This window comes from Prionailurus bengalensis, chromosome D1, assembly GCF_016509475.1.
Source record: "Prionailurus bengalensis isolate Pbe53 chromosome D1, Fcat_Pben_1.1_paternal_pri, whole genome shotgun sequence".
NCBI classification, from domain to species: Eukaryota; Metazoa; Chordata; class Mammalia; order Carnivora; family Felidae; genus Prionailurus; species Prionailurus bengalensis.
The window spans coordinates 88,618,526-88,640,234 of record NC_057346.1 but is presented as its reverse complement, the minus strand read 5'-3'; the positions used below and the strand labels follow the sequence as shown (position 1 = coordinate 88,640,234).

Sequence of the window (21,709 nt, the reverse complement as noted above, 5' to 3'; positions counted from 1 at the left end):
CGGCACAAAGTGGGTGCTCTGTAAACTTGGTGAGCAAAGCTACCGCCGGATGACCCCGAGTCTCTCAGAGGGGTCTCTGCATGGCACAACATGACCTCCAGCACAGAATGGGGTGGGGACTGGGCTGGGCTGCCGCCGGAAGGAGGCTCAGCCCCCAGGTGACCTTTGGACCTGCCCATGCTGCAGCCATCCCAGGCCACAGGATGTGACAGAATGAGCCTGGGACATGGAACCAGAAGTCTGGGTTTGAGTCTGTACTCCTGCCCAGGGTGACCTTGAGCAAGTTGTATTCATCACACATGAATGGCAGCGTCCGTGGGATCTCACGGGGTTAAGTGCAACAGTACATGGGAACACGTTACGTCAAGTCTAATGTTCTACACACTGAATTCTGTATAACAGGCGTCTTGACTTTAGGTCATTCTTCCTAATGGAAGGAAGGAAAAACAAATGAATATGAGCATTTCCTATGTTTCAGACACTTCCCATGAGTAAAATTGGCTGCTATCTCAGAGGACCACTATGTATCAGGCTCTACGTGTGATGCCGTCACCTTGGCCTGACATTAATTCTGGAGGAGGGTGAGGCTGGCACCCTGTTCTGTAGATGACAGAGCGGTCAGGGCACAGAGACATAGAACAACCTGTCTGAGATCACACAGGCAAAATGGCGGGGCCTGCTTGGCCCCAAAGCCCATGACTTAGTAGTACCAGGATGGTAGGGGAGGCCCCGGTGTCCTCCCTGCCTCCCTCGGGCGGCTTGCAGATGGAGGGCGCTGGAGGCCTGGCCCAGCCCGCCTGGGAGGGGGAGATCGTGCGCACTTTGTGCCCACAGGTGCCCCGTAGCTCCCATATGGGCCCCGGGGCTCTGGAAGGCACCTCAGGTGGTTCCGTCCATGGTGAGGACCTCAGGCGTCACCCTCCTTTGTCCCTTGGCCTGCAGGAACGTCCTGAGGAAGCTCCTGACCCAGCCTCAGCAGGCCAAAGCGGACGTGCTGTCCCTGGAGGAGATCCTGGCCGAAGGTGTGGAGGAGAGTGACGCGTCCAGCCAGGGCAGCGGCAGTGAGGGGCCCGTGCGGCTGAGCCGGACCCGCACGAAGGCCCTGCAGGAGGCCATGTACTACAGTGCTGAGCACGGCTACGTGGACATCACCATGGAGCTGAGGGCGCTGGGTGAGAACTCGCAGGCATGCACGTACACACACGCGTGCACACACGCGCACGCGCGCTCTCCTGCTCTGCGGCAGACAGGAAGGGGGCGGTGCCCACAGGGGCAGATGGGCCACAAGGCAGCAGGGCACCAGGCGGCACCGGTCTACGCAGGCCTGATGGCTGATGGCCAGGAGAGGAGCTGCCCGGAGCCTCAGTCCTCAGCAGAGGTGCGTCTTGAGGGCATCGCCCCGCCTCAGGCCCTTCATCCTCCCTGGTCAGAGCTTCCCCGCCCCAGGGCCTGGTCACGGCCTGGGATGTGCGGCCCCGGGGTTGAGTCAACTTTTCTGGTCACCTGGATGTTCTCCTGTCACTCGGCCAAACTCTCCACTCCTCGGGTCTGCAAGTCTGTGGGACTGTCCTTCCACCAGGGAGGCCGCTCAGACACACAGACAGACCTGGGTGAGGTCCCAGCCATTCCACAGGCGCTGATGGTCCTCATCTAAGAGTGTGATGTCACGTGAGGCACAGGGCCTGGCTCTGGCTCGCCACGAGCGCTCGGTGCACGGCAGCGGTGTCCCTGCTCTCACAGGGGCCACGACACACAGACCCCTAGCACTGGGCCAGGGGAGCAGGAGGCCATGCTACCTTCTTGCGGCCGGTCAGGCTCAGTGTTCTTCACTGTAAAATGGGTGTATCATTCCCATCTACAGTCAGCAAACTGAGGATGTTAATGCCACCTAAGTCATGTGTCCCTAGGGAATGCCATCCATCCTTTTTTGTTTAAATCCATATGAGGCTGGGGGGTAAGAAGCTATGTCTCTAATTACCAGGAAAATTACTAGTTTTTGTCATGACCTTCACAAAGTAGTTTTAAGTTACTTTATGGCCTCACTGACACACTCCAGGGAGCTGGTACACAGTAATTATGTGCCACTGAATGCCAGTGACCTGAGTGCTGGTAAAAGCCCTCTGAGGTAGGTCAGGATTCATTTCAGCCTTCTAGATAGGCGTGGGCCTGTGTGTCCTGCCTATTTTCTAGGCATCCAAGTCCACCTGGCCATCCCTCATAATTAATAGGTCTTCCCAGTAAGTAGTTCCAGGGCCCCAGAGACGGTGGGACTGGCGTGGCCTCAGGCTGAGCCCTGTGGGTTCCTGGCACTCGGCCGGCTCTCCCTCATCTGATAAGAACCTGAAATCCCCCTGACCTCAGCAAGCCTGTCAGGCCAAAAGGAAGCTCTTTACAGCTGGCTTCGGAGAGAGCCACTCAGCATGAGGGGACAGGGCGGGATGCTAGGGGACCGGAGGGGGCACAGTGCGGGAGAGCCTGCCGAGAAAGCGGGGGGGCGGGGGGGGGAGGGTCTGTCCAGGGCCCGCTCTGCTGAGGCCTGCCCTTCCCCTGCCTGCACCCAGGCGTCCCCTGGAAGCTGCACGTCTGGATCGAGTCCCTGAGGACCTCCTTCTCCCAGTCACGGTACTCGGTGGTGCAGAGCCTCCTGCGGGACTTCAGCTCCATCAAGGAGGAGGAATACAACGAGGAGCTGGTGACCGAGGGCTTACAGCTCATGTTCGACATCCTCAAGACCAGCAAAGTGAGTGACATTGGGCAGGTCCCCACCCTGAGCTTGCCGGGTTCCAGGGCCCGGCCCAGACGGCAGACACGCAGACCGACACACGACAGACAGACACCGGCACCCTCCCGCACCCCCAACACCCAGACTCCCACTGCCTGGCTGCCGAGGCCACAGGCCGTGGATTTGTCGGGGCTGGAGCCTGGCCAGGAAAGCAATTTGGGGATTCAGTGATGGAGGAACAGGCATCTCTTGCCAAGCCAGATCCAGGAGGAATAAAAGACAGCGGCTGCTCTAATCTAGGCCTGGACTTTTGAAATTAGCCTGACATGTCTGTAGCTATAAACAGACGGCCATGGCGGGCGGGCGAGCTCACAGGCCCTCTCTCTGCCCCTGCCCCGCAGAACGACTCCGTCACCCAGCAGCTGGCTGCCATCTTCACGCACTGCTATGGCAGCAGCCCGGTCCCCAGCATTCCAGAGATCCGGAAGACCCTGCCCGCCAGGCTAGGTGAGGCCTGCCCCCGCCCACCCGACCTTTCCAGATCCCCCTCCTTGTCTGTCTGCCTTTATCTTTTCCTGTTTGTCTCTTGTTCCCCATTCCTAGCGCCAAGGCCCTGGGCCTCGGTTTCTCTGTTCTTCCCCTTTGTATCCCCCAACCTCTCAGAATGCTTAGCCAGCACCCGGTAGTGGGGGGGCCCTAGTCATTTCTCTTCTCTCCTTTTGGGCACAGATCCTCACTTTCTGAACAACAAGGAGATGTCAGATGTGACCTTCCTAGTGGAAGGAAAGCTGTTTTATGCGCATAAAGTCCTGCTGGTGACGGCTTCTAACAGGTAGGCTGCATCGGGAAGAGGGGTGGGAGTGGCTTCGTTAGACACCAGGTGACAGAGGAGCCTGTCCTGTGGAGATGGGTCACGCGACCATGGAGTCCCGCTGCCCCACAGGGGGCACAAGACAATGTGGACAGAGGGACAGAGGGGATGGGACAAGAGCTCTCCAGGAGGAGCCCTGAGGTTGTATTCCTGTTCGAGTTCCTGCTTTCGCTAGAAAATATAAATGTTTGGGAATGAAGAGTCACTTTTCCCGCCACAGGCGTCACAGTCACCCCTGGGGGGCAGTGGGGACGCACTGGGGCCCAGCCCGGCTGTCAGTCCAGGGTGATGTAAGACGCCATTTGCCGAGAATCATTTTGGGAGCGCTGCAGTAATTTTAAAAATGTCCCGTCTCCCAGTGACCGGCCAGGTGATGGATGGCGCCATTGCTGCCGAATGATGGAGTAAAAGTCATGCTCAAGACCCGCCTTGTTTCTCCCCTTTCGCTCCAGGTTCAAGACGCTGATGACCAATAAATCAGAACAGGATGGCAATGGCAGCAAAACCATTGAGATCAGCGACATGAAGTACCACATTTTTCAGGTGTGTGGTTCTCTGTGCCTTGTGCTTCTCAGGGGTGGGGTGGGGGGAGCTCCCCCCACCCCCAGGGCCCCTTGGCTTTGTCCGTCTGGGCTGGGAGGCAGCTGGGATTGGCCGCCATCTTCCACTCCATCCCCGGTGCCTTCTGCGTTCGCTACATCAGCGGTCAGGTGGGAGTGTCTTGGCCTTTCCCAGGCAGAGGTAGCCATTCCTGTGTGGGCTTGTGGCTTCAGAGCCTCACTCATGAGTCCTGAGCTCTGACCACCAAACGACTACATGGGCAGACTGACAGACACGTAAGGCCTGGCACACGTGCATGAGCCCTTGTGCCTCAGGGCGAGCTCCCCGCAGCACAGCACAGACCTCCCTGTGGCGTCAGCCCCCTGCCTCCTGCAGGCGGGACGCGGGGGTTGTGCTCACTCTGGGAAGCATGGTGTGGGCTGCTCCTCCCCTCCCAGTCCTCAGACCCCCAACCAGGAAGGCCAGGCAGAAAAAGCCGGGTGAGCCTGTCCTGGTTGCGGAGAACCCAGGTCGGGTCTTTCAGTCCCTAACTTTGGAGAACATCAGATGTGATGGAAACTCCACGGGCTGGCTGCCAGTCGGGGCCAGAGAGTCTGGAGGGAGGAGCCCCGGCAGAGAGCTCCTTTTGGGAAGTGGCAACTACAGGTCTCCAGGCTGGGGGGGGGGGGGGGGGGGGGGGAGGAGGGGCTCCGGGCTGCCCGGATGACCCCCAGGGGCTGAGACCGAGGCCAGGGACAGCTGGTATGTGGGTCCGGGGCCTGGCCTTGCACAGGAGAGCTCTGTGACCTAGTGGGAGAGGTCAGAGTCTCACAAAAGCACAGGGAGCCACCATCTAAAACGGCCTCGTTCCTCCTCCTGCTGTCTTCACCCACTTACTTGGCATTTCGTCATCTGTGGGCACTGTGGGGATGGCACTAAACAGGACCCGGCCCCCTCCACCAGGAGACAGGACTACAAGAGAGCCATCAGAGAGTGATCTGTATGCACGGGGAGCACTGGGAGCACAGAAAAGGGGCATCTAACCCAAATCTGCAGAGGCCGTCAGGGACTGGGGCAGCTAGCCAGCCATCGGGAGCCCCAGGCAGGGGGAACTGTGCACACAGAAGCAGAGACCACAGTGTGTTCAAGAAATGTCCTCTGATCCAGTCTGGTTAGTGGTTCAGAAGAACATCCAGAAACGAGTCTGAAGCTGCCACAGGGTGCCATCACATGAAGGGGTTGACCGTTAACCTATAGCACCATCGCTCTCACTTAGCCAGGCGTGGCTCCAAGTGCTTTGACTGTGTTCATCAGTTAAGCTTCATAGCACAGCACCGTCCTAGGAGGTGTAGGTGTATTATCACCTCTTGATAGATGAAGAGTCAGAGACAGAGCCAGGATTCAAACCTTAGGTTATGTGTGTGGAATGGTCAAGTTCGCATTTACAAAGCTCACTCGGAGGGTGAGGAAGGGACCAGAGGGGTCATGACTAGTCCAGGGGACCAGTTAGGAGGCTGTTGAGAAATCCAGCTGTGTGATGATGGTGAGCGGCTGGTGGCCGTGCAGTGAGGGGAGGTGGACAGGACCTGGTGACCAACAAGGTGGAGGCGAGGCCCAGGGTCTGGCACAGGCAGCAGAGTTGGGAGGGGAGGGTCTCTCCTTCCCTCTTTTCCATCCCTTGCTCCAAACTCACGTGGAGAAAGGGCAGCTCTAGACACTGCTTTGGCTAAGAAGCCCAAAGTCCGGGCATGAGGTTGGGGTCAGGACCAGACATGGGAGGGCAATGCAGGAGAGGCAGCAGGGCCGGGGCCAGAGTAGGGGGAGGGCACATGTGTGCCCACTGCCATGTGGCTGCCCAGCCCGGAGGGGTTCTCGCTCCCTGGGAGGACATCCGTGTCAGAGCAGCCTTAGCAGCCCTTGACGACCTCTCGGGGCTGTTGGGAGGGTAAATAGGGACATCAGGTCTAACATCCGTGGCACACGCAGGCCTGGGAAATGTGGGCTCTCTGGCTATAGAATTCTGCCACGTGGGGGAGTGCCATCTCAGATGGAGCATCCAGATGCTGACCTCTGCTTTCCGGGCTTTGATCCGGGACCGGGGTTTCCTAACAAAGTTGGAAGTTTCAGGGCAGCCCCACAGTATCTCCCTGGCTTTCACAGCACTGGGAGGGAATGAGGGCAGGCGGGGGAAGGGGTTCATTAGGTTTGTTTTTTAGAGGAGGAAACAGGCCCAAGGAGATCTGAGCTATGCCATCCAAGAGAAAGATAATGCAAGACACATATGTAATTTAACATTTCCTAGTAGCCACATAAAAAAGCAGGAGATGGAGTGAAATTAATAATATATTAAACTCATGGTAGCCAAAATATTACATGTGATCAATATAAAAATTAGCAACTGTATTTTCATACCAAGAATGTAAAACATAAGCATTTGAAATGCAGTGTGTTTTTGACATCTCAATTCAGACCAGTCTTATTCCAAATACTTAAAAGCTAGATGTGGTCAGCGGCTATAGTGTTAGGGCCAGCCTAGATCTTGCCAAGGTCACTGCCGACGACCCCACCCGGGCCTTTGAGGACCGGCTGGTCTTACCTGGCTTCTGATCCCAGTCTTGTCCCGGCAGTATCTGCAGCCTCCTGGAGTCAGGTTCCTGGGGTCCTGTCCGGGACGGAAGGAGACCCTGCCACCCCCTCTGCAGCTGACGCTGCCTGGGGCCTTTCCCAGAGCAGCCTGTCTGGACCCTCGGGCTGCTGGGCTGCGTACAATCAACCCATCTCTGCCTGCTGGCCACCCGCAGCAAGGTTCCCAGGGAGCGGTTCAGCTCTGGCTTCCACAGACTAATATCCATTTAAGGGACTTCAGGGAGATCCACAGGCCACAGGTGGCTGGGCCTTGTCGAACCAGCTCCCGAGCCGTGGGGCCTGGGAAGGAGAGCTGCAGGATTCCGGCCCATCTCACGGCCCACACCCCCAGGCCCCTTCTTGCTGAGGGGCTGTCCTGAGGCCACCCCTTAGCAAACAAGCCTAGGAGATCCTACCCCCCATCCCCCCGCCTGCTCCACTCCCAGCGCTGGATCATCCAAGGCAGTCCTGCCGGCATCCCAAACAGCCACTCCGTGCCCAGCACAGGGGACGGCACCTGAGGCGCACACCTCCTGGAGGGACAGACACCTCCATCTGTGCTCCAGCAGGGGCTGCTGGACCGAGGGAGCCTCCCCCGCCCCCCGCTCTGTGGGGAGGGACAGTCTCCGGGGACTGACCTCAGGCCTGGACAGACTGGCCATCTCCCCACTCTTCTCCCCCAGGGTTGGGCTGCTTCCTAGACCCTCTGGTGCCTCTTCCAGCCTGGGGGCCGGCTCCTAACAGAGCCCGACTGTGCCGGCCGGAGCTGTGTTTACTTACACACTTGCCAGCTCCTTGCTGGGGCTGTTTCTGCAGCCAACCGGGGAGAATCATTTTTCTTTTTCCAACTGGGAACCTCCCAGGCTCCAGCGTGATGGCAGAGTTTGTGACAGACCACAGTGAAATTAAATGTAGTTCCCCAGTCCTAGGCCACCTCATTTGATATCCCAGGCCCTCTGTTCCCACAAGCCCCAGGTCTGGGCCAGGCAACGAGGTGACCTCTGGACCAGACCCGGCCCCAGCTCTGAGCTTGCTGTCCAAGGGAACAAATCCAGGGGGCAGACAGGGTCTGGCTCTCACCTCCACGCTGGAGTTCTAGCACAGCCGGGAAAGTTGGAAGCAGCTTCTGAGGGTAGGCCCCTATTTAGAATTTAGGTAAGAAGAGAAATGAGCATTGTGCTGCTTAGAGTCTGGTGTGGGAGTCAGAAGACCTGAGTGACTTGAGCCATGCTGCCTTCCCTCCTGGGGACTCAGTTTCCCCATCTGTGAACAGCACCTTCCCTTCTGGGCTCACGGGGCTGTCATGAGGTTGAGGGTGAAACCATCCCGTAGAGGGAAGCTTGTCGTATATCCAGGAAATCAAGAGGGAGAGTCTCGGGGCTGACCTGTAGAGACTGCACAAAATATCCGCTTCAGTGAGTGGGGATGTGCACGCATCCACATGGAGAGGGTGGAGGGCGCAGCCAGGCCCAGGGCGGAGAGCGGCACTCTGGTGAAGCCCGAGGACGTGGGTGCCGCGGGGCCATTTGGTGTTCATGCGGGGCCTCTTCCCGCTGCAGATGATGATGCAGTATTTGTACTACGGAGGAACAGAAGCCATGGACATCCCGGCCTCCGACATCCTGGAGGTGAGGTCCCGGTGCTGGGAAGGGCGTGGGAGCCGGTGCACCCAATGCCCGGCTGCTGGCTCTCAACCCCGCGCTCAGAGACATGGCATTGGAGAGCCAAGGAGGGGAGGTGGCCTCTTCGAGGACCTTCTGATTCCCTGCTGGTCCTTTCTCTTCTTGTGACAGGGAACTGGGTGCCCACCGCCTCCTGGGCCATGCCTGGGGCGGGGGTGGGGGCTGGAAAGGCTCCCCTGTAGGGATAATGGGCCCAGGAGGATCAAAGGCAGGCAGCAGGGCCTCCCACTCACCTCCTCGCACTTAGAAAACAGAGCCCCTGCCGGCCAGGCACCTGGGTAGAAGGTGGTATAGACAAAGCATGCAGCTTATGATTGAAGATCTTCTGTGAGGTCAGGAATCCCAACCAGTGTCTGTCACCCATCCTGTGCCTTCCAAGATGTCCCAGCAAATACCGAGGTGCTCTAGAACAGAAATAAATCCGTCCTCAGACTTGACCTGCTGAGGCAGGCAGGGCCTGAGGATTAGAACATAGGGCCCACTGCACGAAGCAGCTTTCTGTTCCTTGATGCCTGGGCACAGGCCTGGCTGCCCCCATCCAAGGCCGCCTTTTGCCTCCCTCCACGCCCCCCCACAGCTGCTGTCAGCCGCCAGCTTGTTCCAGCTGGATGCCCTACAGAGGCACTGCGAGATCCTGTGCTCCCAGACCCTCAGCGTGGAGAGCGCCGTGAACACGTACAAGTACGCCAAGGTGAGGACCCGCTGGGGCCTGGCTAAGAAACAGAGGCAGCTGGGCAGTACTTGCAGGGCAGTGTGAGGACTGGAGGGGGGCGGGAATGCTTTCTGGAGTCTGGGGTCATCGCTGTTCAGCAGCATGTAGCTCGGGGAAGAGCTTTCCAGCCAAGCGGATCCCAGTTCACATTCTAGCTGTGCCCCACCAGGCTGGGGGTGCCTGGGGCAAAAGGCTGAGCTTCTCTGAGCCCCATCACTTCCCCAGGTTCTGACCTGATTCTTACCCAACCTGTTCTCCTGAATCTTCCCCTTCCTTAGCAACAGCATGGCCCTCTGCTCAGGTGCCTAGACTCAAAACATGAGAATTTTATATACTTTATATATATGTAAATCTTTTTTAGTTTCCCTCATTTAGGTCAGCTCTTGTGAACACATCGACAGTCTGTCCGCTGGGCCTCTCCCGCCCCCTCTCTGGACCATGGCACTGGCCCAGCCTCTCCCTTTTTGGCTTTCACCCCGTAGTCCACAGGCTTTTTGAAAAGCATTAGGACCATGTCACTCCTCTACTTAACGCCTCTCCTCCCCCAAAGCTTCCTCCGCTTGCAGACTAAATATCATGCTTCACCAAGCCCCTAGCACCCCACCCACCTCTCCCTTCACCCAGTGCCCTGGCTCATTCTCCGCTCCCGCCTCCCCCGGGTCTCTTGTGATAACCATCCCCACCTCCAGGAAAGCACCTTCCGGAGCACCTCACAAAGCCCACTGATTCCCCCCCCCCCCCCCCCGTCTCCATAAGGCCCCTACCACATGGCCATCACCTGCCCGTGCTTCCTCACAGCACTGACCTCCATCTGCCGTTAACTTTGCTTGGTCCTCTGGTTTCTGTCTCCCCGAAGGAGAACATCAGCTCTAAGAGCACACTGCAGAGACCTGGACCTCAGAACCTGGTGCCCACTGCCTGGCTCGGAGCAGACACTTGATATTTCTAGAGTTAGAATAGTTACTGAGCACCTACCGGCTCAGTTGCCAGGCCTCGTGCCGTCTCCCTGACCCTGCCATTAGTAAGGGAGCTTCTGCCCCAGCAAGGATGACCACCATTCAATGATGGCAGCAGTGGGAAGTAGGCAAAGAAAACGCTGGGGCCAAAAACAAGTGATGTTTCTGGTGGCACAGCTGGGATTTGAGCCCAGATTAGTCCAACCTGGAGGTGATGCTTATGGACGGAGTCCAGGTCAGGGGGGGCCAAGGCCTGTGCTGGGCCTTGGCCCATGGGTAATATTTGGGGGAGGGTGGAGGGTGGTTTCGGGTGGGGCTGTGCCGGGGTCATGCTAAGGTTGTGGGTCTCACCGCGCCCCCCCCCTGCTCCCCACAGATCCACAATGCCCCTGAACTGGCCCTGTTCTGTGAAGGCTTCTTCCTCAAGCACATGAAGGCCCTGCTTGAGCAGGACTCCTTCCGGCAGCTCATCTACGGCCGCAACAGCAAAGTGCAGGGCCTGGACCCGCTGCAGGACCTGCAGAGTACCCTGGCCGAGCGCGTGCACTCCGTCTACATCACCTCCCGAGTGTGAGGGGGCTGGGCGCACAGCAGGTCGGCACACCCAGCCCCCTCTGGGCCAGGGCTCTGTCTCTAGGCATCCCAGCGGGTGTGAAAGGCTGGGAGCAAGTGCTTCCGGGCCATCTGAACGAGTATGTAGCCAGGGTCTGTGGATGGGTCGTTGCCCCATGGAGGGGGCCGGGGCGCTGGCTGAGGCCCTCCTGGAGCCAGGCTCATGGGACTCAGTTTCCCCCTCTTTCCCCAGACCTCCCCTCTGGTGGTGATCTGTCCTTGCACAGGTAGTTGTGCTCTGAGCCCTCCTGTCACTGGGCAGCCCCACCTTCAACCCTCTGCCCCCGATCGTGTCTGCTTGACTAGTTATGGGCAGACAAGGTCAAAAGGTGGCCCTTCCCCCACCTGCAACCCCCATACCGTTTGCACCTTGAGGGCTGCCGTGTACTCACCCTCTTGTGCTCCCCTCCTGGAGATCTATGGCTGATCCTGATTCTTCCCGCTTGAAATAGGGCCTGGAAGGCACGGTCAGAAGCTAACTACCCGCAGTCCCCACGCCTCCATAAGCTCGGACGGTCCCAGCTGGGGCTCCTGGAGGTACAGGCATCCTGATGAATGTAGAGAATGTATACTCTGGGCCTCAGGCCACTTCATGCAGAAGCTGGTATTTTTTTCTCAACATCACATCAGAAAGGCTGTCCAAATCCCTGAACTTATTCCTCAAGGCTGTGCCTTCAAAGGCTTGATGTGAGCCTCCAGGGGGCCTGAAGATCCCCGCACAGAGGGTCACTCAGTCCTATTCTCTTTGGTGTCTAGGCCGACAGAGGCCCTCCTTTGGGGACCACAAACCTGCTCGGTTAGTGGTAGAGCAGTTCCCCAACTGATGCCTTCAGAGCTTTCAGTCTAAGCACAGGGTGGCATAGAGGAGTCCGGGGGCCTCAGCCCATGCTGCTGCTGTTTTTAGAGGCCCATTCTGAAACCCCAAGCCTAGATTTAGGCTGCCTCTGTGGGCTCAGGAAGCAGACCCCTAAATGCACCCCTGGCTGAGTCCTCCGACTTGGGCTGGAGAGGGGCACCTCTCACTGGGAACTGCGGTCCTGGGGGTAGAAAGGGTGGGGCAGTGGTGGGAGGGAAGGGGCGGGAGAAGGCCTGCTGCTTCTCACCTACCTGCTCCGGGCCTGCTGTAGGCCCCGGGCTTCCCTAGGTGGAGGGGCAGCATCGGGCTGGACACTTGTCATATTTATGGACCAGACACTGGGGGAGCATTCCGGACAGCTTGCTCCGGGTGTAGCCTTCTTCAGGCTGTCTGGCTGCACCTTAGAAACTATTTATTCACCAAAAGCCCTGGGCACTTAAGGAGGTGTTACTTTGGTTACCTTGAAAAGCCCCTGGGGGCTTGCAATCTTGGAAAATATTTTCGACTAGCTGCTTGAGCTGGATGTACAAAGGAATAGGCGTTATTTTATTGCTGTAATATTGTATGATACTGTAACTATACATTAATGTTGTCACTTATTGTAAATGTACCATGGTTTTATTAACAATAAACACTTGTTAACAATGACCTTGGTCTCATCATTCCTGATAGAGGGTTGCTCAGAGCTGGAGAAGAGCCCATTTAGGACCAGGAAGAGAACCCAGAGCTAATTCTCTGGTTACTCAGGCTTCCTGCCAAAAGCCGGGTTGAGGCTACCCCCTACTCACCTCACCCAGGACCTGAGCCTCCATCCGTCCCCCAACACCGGGCTCTGGTGTTCCTCTTCCATCAAATGAAGTAGCTGATAAGAGAAAATCATTCCCGTGTGTTGAGTACATGTGCCATTGATCAGGACGGAAAAGGTGTTTGTGTGGAGGGACTGGAGCCCACAGACAGGAATACGATGGCTGCAGGGGCTTTTCTGGTCTCCCCTGAGCCGACACCACCCCCACGGCCCTCACGTGGGAGCTGTTGTTGGGGTTAACAGTTGTTTGCAAACTTTGGACAGTCTAAGCCTGTGTGGCCCAGCAAGGTGGAGGCAGGGTGTTTGCCACCTGGTAATAGAGGGAGAACAGTAAGCTGGCGACTGGGGTCCAGAGGTCTTCTGGGACCAGTTGTTGTAGTTTGTTTTAGGTACAAAGTCCAGGCAGAAATAAAGGTTAAAAATGGTACCTGAGGCAGGAAAAAAAATTTCTAAGGTCACTAGAAACATGGACCCAAGTGCTATGGTTCAGTAACTGATAGGCCAGAACTCAGGAGTTGGGGGACAACATGAAGACCTCATGGGGTCAGTTGGGGTTGGCCTGCGAAAGGCCTGATGACCAGCTTTGCGGCTTGGGGCCCTGGCACCGGTGGTGAGAGGACTGCGTGGGCCCACAGCGCTCTCTGGGGGCCACAGGGAGGAGGTGCACCCCTTGGCGCCATCATTCTGGGCAGAGGCCCTTGGGAGGGAGGACGGGGGTTGTCCCTGCCCAGCACTTGCCATCTGCAGTAACTACCCTTCAGGTGTCTGTGTCCACCTTCCCCACAAGTCTCTCCCCTCCTTCCCCCCTGTAGGATGCACCTCCGTCAAGTACCCAGGGAGCTCAGCCATTTTCTCTTTCGGGGGCAGGTCAAAGAGAAGGCCACGTTAGGGAGGGATGGGTCCCCTTTGAGCGAGCCTACGTGTAGCAGAGCACACTAAGGAAGCGCTTCAATCACAGAAATCGGGGCTAGAAGTGACCTTACCCCTGGTGGCTGGGCCGCCTCCTCGGGGCCACCGCTCCAGAGCACGGGGGCCTCTCTCCTCCAGCTGTCCGCTTCAGCTAACAGCAGCCAAAGGCAGGCTGGAGGAGAGGAAGGTGAACTTCTTCACGGGAGTCCCTGGGAAACAAGGGGCCGAGAGCGTCAGTTCTGTACAGTGGGACTGCATTCTCCAGCCGCCCCGCAGGCAAGAAGAGGCTGGCACTCGGCATCTGGAGCCTGGGCCTCGTCCCCACAGGAAACTCCTCCAGGCGTGAGGGTCCCCCGCATTCCTGCTCCTGCTCTTCCCTTTCCTTTGCTCTCTGCTCGTTGCCCAATGACAGCCAGACACCAAGAGCATGGAAACTTTTTCCTCAGCTGAACCACCTACAGCCCCGTAGGAGACCCTCAGGCCTTCCCTTTCCTGCCACCCCACCCACAGGACATTTCTCCTTTAACCAACCTGTTTACAGAAAGGGGCATCTGCTTCTTCCAAGGCTGATGTCTGACCCTCCCATTCAGGCCAGAGGGATTGCAGCCCCGCCCCTCCTCCAGGCCTGCAAACTGGTTGCTGGTGTTAAAGGCCCTCAGATAATGAGTCTACATTTTTCCAAGATGACGATCACTTATTTTCTCCCCTCCCCCATCGCAACAATGCCTTTGTGTCCACCTCCCGGTCACTCTGGAGTCCTTGGGGACTGCCGGGGCCAGATGAGCAGTGGAAGCACTAGACCAGCATTAACCCCCTCCCAGCTCAGGAGGATGGAGACCATTTAGGAATCTTCTTTGTTCAGGCTTCTTCAGCCCCGTTCCCATCCTGGTGACAGCATTCCTAGCCAGCCTATCTGAATTCATTTCACCAATGAGATTTCCTGAGACAGCCTAGCTTTACAGATGTCACTGTCTGGGGGCCAGATGGTGAGGTCTGGGGGAGGTGTGCTTTTTCAAGTTTGGAGGGGAACCCAAGATCACAAAGTGCAGGGACCTAAGAACATACCCTTTGCAAATAAAAGGGCCAAGGCACAATGTTCACTTCCTCTTTGTGTGCAAAGGGGAAGGCTGTCTCCGAGAAGAATGACCTTGTTGGAAGCCACAGAAACGGACAGGTCTGACCACAAAGTGCATCATCTCCTGCCCCCCAAGTGGGGCTCTTCAGCTTAGGTTGTTTTAGAACAAAGCCAGTCTTACTAAGTCTTACTAAGCTTGCGTGTCACTGAGCAGCTCCCCTGGTTATGCAGATGCAGGCCACACAACCCAGAGACTTCTAGAGCACTTGCCATATACCAGGCCCCACTGTCTGCTCTTCACACTCAGCTCCACTCGCTCCTCCCAACGGTGCATGAGGTGGGAATGGTCATTACCACTTGCGTCTCACAGATGTGGGCCCGAACAGCAGGTGGAGGGAAAGTGGCGTGCCCAAGGTCACAGTGGGGCTCAGGGCAGAACAGTGTTGCAGCCCGGAGGTCTGACCTCAGAGCACCTCTCCCTGCATCCTGGAGCAGAGCATAAGCCAGGCTTCGGGGTGGGAGGTGCCATGCAAGGGCTCGGCCGATCTGGGCCCCCATACGCATGGGAAGACATGGCTTAAGACAATAGTTTTAAGAAACCATCCAGCTCTGACCACTTGGGATTCCGACTTTGATTTTAAGTCACTCTCTGAGAAACTTAACAGAAACCCATGGGGGAGGGGAAAGAAAAAAAAAAAAGAGGTTAGAGTGGGAGAGAGCCAAAGCATAAGAGACTCTTAAAAACTGAGAACTGAGGGTGGATGGGGGGTGGGAGGGAGGGGAGGGGAGGTGATGGGTATCGAAGAGGGCACCTTTTGGGATGAGCACTGGGTGTTGTATGGAAACCAATTTGACAGTAAATTTCATATAAAAAAAAGTCACTCTCCTAAGAAAATCCTTTGGAAGATAGGCTCGGCACTCACCTGAAAAACAAGCAGATCAAAAATTCTCGTTGCCCTTCTCATTGAACTCTCCTGCTGGCCTAACAGGGGGTCTGTGGACAGGAACCTGTGGATCCAGGAGACGAAAGACCCCTAAACCTATGTAGGCAAGGTGCAGGGGTCACCAGTCCAGGCCGAATTTGCTCTCCTTGCTGTGGGTGTGAGTCCTGGGAGGTGTACATTTAATCCTCTGGTCCAGAAGTTCCCCTTCCAGGAAGCTGGATTACACACCTTTAGCTGAGGAAAGGGTCTTTGGACTCATGGAAGACCAGTCCTTTTAAGTTCTATGAAAATCTGAGGAGGATCAGTAACCAAAGCTCAAGGCTGACGCAGCCAGGGAGCCGCAGGGCACAGGGAGACAGCAGATCAGAACAAGAGCACGACTGAGCCGACTTCCACCTTGAGCATTTCTCACCCTCAGCGACAGGGATAAGGAACAATCCTACAGAAACCAGCAGAGGCCCTCAGGGTCAAGGTTTCAATACACAGTACTGGGTTTAGAACCAGAAAGTAGATACCATGAAACAGCATACCAAAGTATGCGTGAAGTCACCACACAATTCCTGTACCCAACAGAAGGGACCCGATGACCTGACAGAAGCTTGGAGGAAACGCACAGCTAGCTAGCTTCCCGGAACCACAGCATGTCCCTCAGAGGGACCACAGTGAGCACAGTGGGTGCCGGCCACTCTCCCAAAAGCTTTTGGGTCATCGGTAAGCCCTGGCCCCTGCTCGCCCTCGGCCTCAGTACCAACTCCTTCCGGAGATTACCAGGCAGCCAAGCCCCACCAGGAGAAACAAGGCAAGGCACCACTCCCACCCACACGGGGTCAATGAGCACCCACAGGCGGTTGGTCTTTCTAGCTTATTATTTATTAAAAATAGATTCTCTATCCCTCCCTCACCCCTGCTAGCAAAATGGTCTTGCACATTTTTTCCCAAATAGATGAAATAACAGATCTGGGGACTCAATGTCATAGTCTTTTCCTAAATGAAGAGCTCAAGCTCTCCAGGGACACAGGGCAGCAGGCCTTCAGAGCCAGGAGAGGAATGCTTCACGGCAGAGCAAAGCCCAGCGCACAGAACAGTGACCTGCCGCGGCCACGTGGTTGGACCAGAGTTCCTGCTGCTCTAGGCCACGACGGAGGCCCAGGGCTCCATCAGGGGCCTCCTGAGCATCACCAGAAGGTTGTGCATTTAATGTCTGAGAAGGGACAAGAGTCAGCGTGGCTCCAACAGGTGGGAAGGGGCCAAAACAGCTGGGCCCAGAGCAAAGTGTGAACTTATGGGGGAAAAAAGACCTGGACAGGGGGAGGGGAGGCAGGCCCTCAGCAGCACCAGAGGTTTGTCCAACCGTCCAGTTCTAAGCGGACCAGCACAGAAGGGACGTCGCCTTAAGCCAAGCTTGGCCCACGGACTGAACTCCTGGGCAGCTTCTGGGTCTGATGGGGACTTCATTGCTTTTAACATCCAGGCCGCCACCCGGTCCAGCCAGAGACAGCTCAGCACGTCAGACTCCTCTCCTTATGCGTCAGCCACGAATGCCCACCTTCCTATTTCTTCCGCTTCAGTTTCATATCTTTTTTATTCTTCATGTCTCTGTTTTTCTTCAACTTTTTGTTCTGTTTGGGTTCTTGTTTGGCTTCCAGCTTCCTTTTCTTGTCACTAGAGAGACAAAAAAAAAAAAAACAAACCCACAAATAGAGAAAATGAAATATGCACAGATCTGTAACATCTTTCAGACTGCTTTGCTTCAGGCTTGCTTTGCTTTGTCTGAAAACGGGTTTTCACCATCTGAAACATTAATGAGACAGAAATGTTCTCTGCAAGCCTACCTGCACGCCAGACACTGTGCTGGGGGGAACATGCCGACCAGTTCCTGCCCTGACCGGGCTCTTCCTTGGAGGAATAAATCTCTCTTAACACCTGAAATCTGAATTCCCTTTGGACTGCTGTTCATTCTCCCCTCCCACCACTCAAAAGCAGACATATTATCCCACGGACCCTGTGGATAGTCTCTAATACAAAGCAGGACTCTCCCAAGAACACCCTGTAATACTTTCCAGCGTGGTAGTATTTTATTTTTCCTAAATGAGAGAGAAACCGAAAGGAGTAGGAACTCAGGTTGCACGTTTCAGCTGGCCAGGGGCGGCCTCGCTGACAGCTTGGTACTGGAGTCATTCAGCAAAGGACTACCGCCTTCCTTCCCTTTTACAGGTTAAAGATTCTCTCCAGTGGCATTTCGTCCTGGGAACAAACACCTCCCTATGACGAGAAAGCAAACAGTTCCATCCACAGACCGCTACCATCACCTGAACGAAATGACCTCTCAAAAAAGAAAAGCAAGGCCTCAAAGAATACGATGACGGGTATCAGTGTTTTTATCTCCAAGAGTAGAACTGACTCAGAGAACTTCAAGCAGATCTGCCACAGAGGCCAGTGAAAGCAGGAGGCTCCTCACCAGCAGTGACACAGCCAAACGGCAGGAAAAGCCAAGCTCCGAGGGACGTGGAACCAGCGGGGTCCACACCAAGCACACGCCCCAGCCTTTTGTTCCAGTCAAAGCCACCATGCTCAAGGCCAGAGCCATCACAGGCCCTGTGCGTCATCTGCTATCCTGGCCAAACAGTGAGTTCTCGTGCCACATCTGAGAGCATCCGGATATTGAGGTTGGCAGCACTGCTGGAACCTTCAAAATGCCACAGTAACTTTATGGAGACTGCAGGAGACAGTATCTGATTTCTGGGATCTCTAGTTCCTAGAGTCACAAGACTTCTTTCCAAATCTATCCCTCAAGGGAACCTATCCTATGGCAACGCCAAGAACTCACCTCCCCACTAACTCCAAACCAGCTGTGGAAGTTCATCTCCAGAGGCCGAGGGCAGGGGAAACCTCATTCTCCTCCCCAGGAACTCCAATATAGGTTCAGGCCCGAGAAGCCATGATCTACAAATGCCCCCCTCTGCAGAGAAGCAGCTGGAGGGGGAGGTTTTCAAGCAGGGCCTCCTGGGATCCCTAACTCTTTCAGGTGGGCCCCAAGGGGGAAACTGTTTTCACAACAATACAAACACAGTCTGCCCCTCACTTTCACTCTCACAGCTGTCCAATCTTCCAGAAGCTACGAGGTGTGCGATGGCACCAGAATGAACGCAGAAGCAGGGGAGTCAGCTGCTATTAACCCAGACAGCGTTTGCAAAATGTAAATGTAAAACAACGCCACTCTTAAGATTTTTGTGGGCAAAGGCTATTTTTCTAAACAACAAAACCATAACGAGTCCATGATTGTTAATTCTGGATGAATTTTTTAACATCTCAGTTTACTTCTAACATGGAAAATATTGATAGATATAACCCTCATAAACAAAAGTCCCTTGGGGGCCCTCAATTTTTATGATGCAAAGGAACTCTAAGACCCAAGACTTGGGGAATCACCAGCTTCAAGCAAGGGGAATATAGCAGGTAAAACTCCAGCTTCAGCAGTGGACACACCTGGTCCTGACCCCGGCTCAGCCTCTTACTGGCTGGATGCTTCTTGGGAAGTTACTTAACACCCTGGAGCCTCGGTCACTTCATTTTTAGATCAGTGCTGGTCATAAAGCAGCCACCACCGTTGTGAGGGTGCACAGGACACCACACTGATGCCCACAAGAGCCCCATGGCCCTGCCTCATCTGTAGGAAATACGATACCAAAGGAGCTACCCTCAAGGAAAGAGTAGTGATTTTGTCCCTCAAAGCTTTTGCTTCGACCTCCTATTTCCTAATGAAAGTCACTAGAGGAGCTGAGAGACCAGAAAGCCTCTCCTGCCAGAAGTCTGTTGGCCCCTCACCTCTTCAGGCTGACAATGGAGGCATTCTCCCCAGCTTTGTTCAAAACTTCATTCCATTCTTCATCATCTCCACGGATTATGTATCTAAAAAAAAAAAAAAAAAAGGAAATCTCAAAGCCTGCTCAAAAGAAGATAGTGACAACATTCTCAGCAGACATGGCCCATCACAAAGGCCCGGCCAGCCGCACCAGCGTGAACGGCAGAGGGAAGGGGCACTTGCACACTAGGGAGCTTCATGGGAACAAGGAGGGCCACAGGGCCTGCCAGGAGTCATACTCTCACTAACTGTCCAGCAGGGGGAGCCTCCTATGGCCCCACAAGCATCTTGCTCACTCCCACCTCAAGAGGCATGGTGCCCACAGGCCCTGGAATCGTGCCTCCCTGCCCCACCTCACCCCACCTCTCTCAAGCCAGTAGCCCCAGCAAGTCAGGGTTTTGATACTGTGAATTGAGGGCAGAGCTCAAAACCCTGCCCAGGGACCTCCAGGGTCCTCCATCTCATGTGTCCAACAACCACCATTTCTAAAGGACTCAGGGGGCTACAGGTCAACGAAGCTCAGAGGCCACTAATTCTAGAAACTTCATTTACATCAACCCACAGAGCGGATGACACCATTACAGCTGAAGCTCAGGGGGACTAGGAGTCCTAGTTCACAGAGGGTTCCAGAACAAGGGGTTTTGGTTTATTTGTAGGCAGTAGAATCCTTTCTTGAATCAAGTTTACATGTAAAAGCCAAACAGAGAAAAGCAGCCACTGAAAATGGATGTTCATTGGGGAGCCTGGGTGGCTCAGTCGGTTGAGCGTCCAACTTCGGCTCAGGTCATGATCTCACGGTCCGTGAGTTCAAGCCCCGTGTCGGGCTCTGGGCTGATGGCTCAGAGCCTGGAGCCTGCTTCCGATTCTGTGTCTCCCTCTCTCTCTGCCCCTCCCCTGTTCATGCTCTGTCTCTCTCTGTCTCATAAATAAATAAATGTTAAAAAAAAAATTTTTTTTTTAAATAAAAAAAAAAAAAAAGAAAATGGATGTTCATCAGTTAGCACCCCTCCCTGGGGACCTGAGGGAAAATCCTCAAAATATGCAGAGTGAGTTAGAGAGGTTTTAGCTGTTTGGCTTCTAAAATGGTGCCATGTGACAGCTGCCAGGGCACCCGGATGTGGTTCAGAGGGGAGCTGCAGACAGGTCCCCAGGGTCCTCAAGGCCAAGGCGGAGCCTCCACTCCCCATGAGTGGTGCGGGGGCCTTACTGAGAGAGGTCCATGTTCTTCAGCTTCCCCACTTCTTTCTTGTGTTTCTCCTGGAATTCCTTTGCTGCTTCATCCTGCGGTCAAAGCCCCAGAGACAGAGCAGGTCAGAGCCGAGCAGAGGACAAATGACAGAAAAAGAGGGCACGGTATCACTATGAGAGCAGACAGCTCCTTCTCCTCGGTTCACCCCCTTCCCCGCCATCAGAGGCAGCTCTTACTAAAAGAATATCAAATGTGTGTTTGCAAAAGCCTGAAAGGACAAACAAGCTGTCAGTAGCAGTGCTGGACCGCCTACACGCACGCACTCGGGGGGCATCGCACGTCGGGGAGCAAGAGCGCGAGCACACGCAGGCCAGGGGGACTCCGCTGCGTCAGGGCGGAGGACTCTCCCCCCAGGGCGACGGTGCACCTCCGACATTCCCACGCTTTAAGCGGGTCCTACCAGGTCATCACTGAGGGTCTTCATCGTGGGCTCCATAACCACATCCTTCACTGCCGCCATCTGCTCCTCAATGGCCCTCTCCTGCACTTCATTAAATAGCTGCAAGACAACGGCCGAGAGATGAAGCGGAGCGGCAGCTGGGACCCTGTCACTCACTACCGAGTCACTTAGCACACACTTCACATGGGCAAGAGTGCACCCTTTCATGGTAAGAGTAGAAAAACACAGACTAGAAGATAGCAAATTCCTAACAGTGGTGCCGCCCCTGGGAGAAAGCACGGGAACATTCCATATAGAGCTGAAGGCCCCTATTTCTTCATGTGAGAGCGAGAGTGAGTGAGTGAGTGAGTGAGAAGATCTGCAACAAATACGGCCAAACATTAACATCTATTTGTTTTAGGGCAGGGAGTGAGTTTGTTGAATTATCGGAAACAGATCAAAACCCTGCCTTCAGATGACGTTACCTTCACCACTTTGCGGATGATCCGGTTGAAAAGTCCCATCAACTGGCCTGAGGGCAGCTCAATCTCCTTTTCCAGCTGATCCACAGACTTGTGCTGGAGGCCAATGCCTAAGAGAAGAGCCTGGAGGATGGAAAATCTGCTGGAGTGGCCACTAGGACAGACCCTTACCCATTAAAAGGGCACGGAGAACCAGTCACTTTCTTTTGACCAAAGCTATCTGCCACAAAATATCGACTGGTATGGTCTGTTCTGGCATCTTCTCTTTCACCCTGTTACTGAAACCACCAAGAAATGCTTCCTCCTCCTGAAATCCCCAAACTGATTATCCTGACAAACAGCTGCTTCACAGCTGCATTTTAAATTGCACAGTGCCCTTGAACCTCTGCTAAGGTAGAGTTAGAATCAAGGCAATGTGGTGGGGTGGG

General features: G+C 55.3%; 2 protein-coding genes across 2 annotated transcripts in view; one reads left to right on the top strand and one right to left on the bottom strand.

The window, feature by feature from the left end:
* Positions 1-12,224, top strand: part of ABTB2 (ankyrin repeat and BTB domain containing 2) — a 175,287-nt gene extending 163,063 nt beyond the window's left edge. Inside the window, exons 10-17 of the mRNA XM_043580917.1 lie at positions 943-1,172; positions 2,562-2,740; positions 3,124-3,229; positions 3,452-3,554; positions 4,046-4,136; positions 8,318-8,386; positions 9,018-9,131; positions 10,485-12,224. Coding sequence (XP_043436852.1) covers positions 943-1,172; positions 2,562-2,740; positions 3,124-3,229; positions 3,452-3,554; positions 4,046-4,136; positions 8,318-8,386; positions 9,018-9,131; positions 10,485-10,682 — 1,090 coding nt within the window. The 3' untranslated portion in view covers positions 10,683-12,224. The remainder of the gene's footprint in view (positions 1-942; positions 1,173-2,561; positions 2,741-3,123; positions 3,230-3,451; positions 3,555-4,045; positions 4,137-8,317; positions 8,387-9,017; positions 9,132-10,484) is intronic.
* Positions 12,225-16,157: 3,933 nt separating this feature from the next.
* Positions 16,158-21,709, bottom strand: part of NAT10 (N-acetyltransferase 10) — a 35,379-nt gene continuing 29,827 nt past the window's right edge. The window contains exons 25-29 of the mRNA XM_043580914.1: positions 21,285-21,404; positions 20,821-20,919; positions 20,379-20,452; positions 19,135-19,218; positions 16,158-16,971 (exon numbers count right to left, since the gene is read on the bottom strand). Of these exons, the coding sequence (XP_043436849.1) occupies positions 16,860-16,971; positions 19,135-19,218; positions 20,379-20,452; positions 20,821-20,919; positions 21,285-21,404 (489 nt within the window). The 3' untranslated portion in view covers positions 16,158-16,859. The remainder of the gene's footprint in view (positions 16,972-19,134; positions 19,219-20,378; positions 20,453-20,820; positions 20,920-21,284; positions 21,405-21,709) is intronic.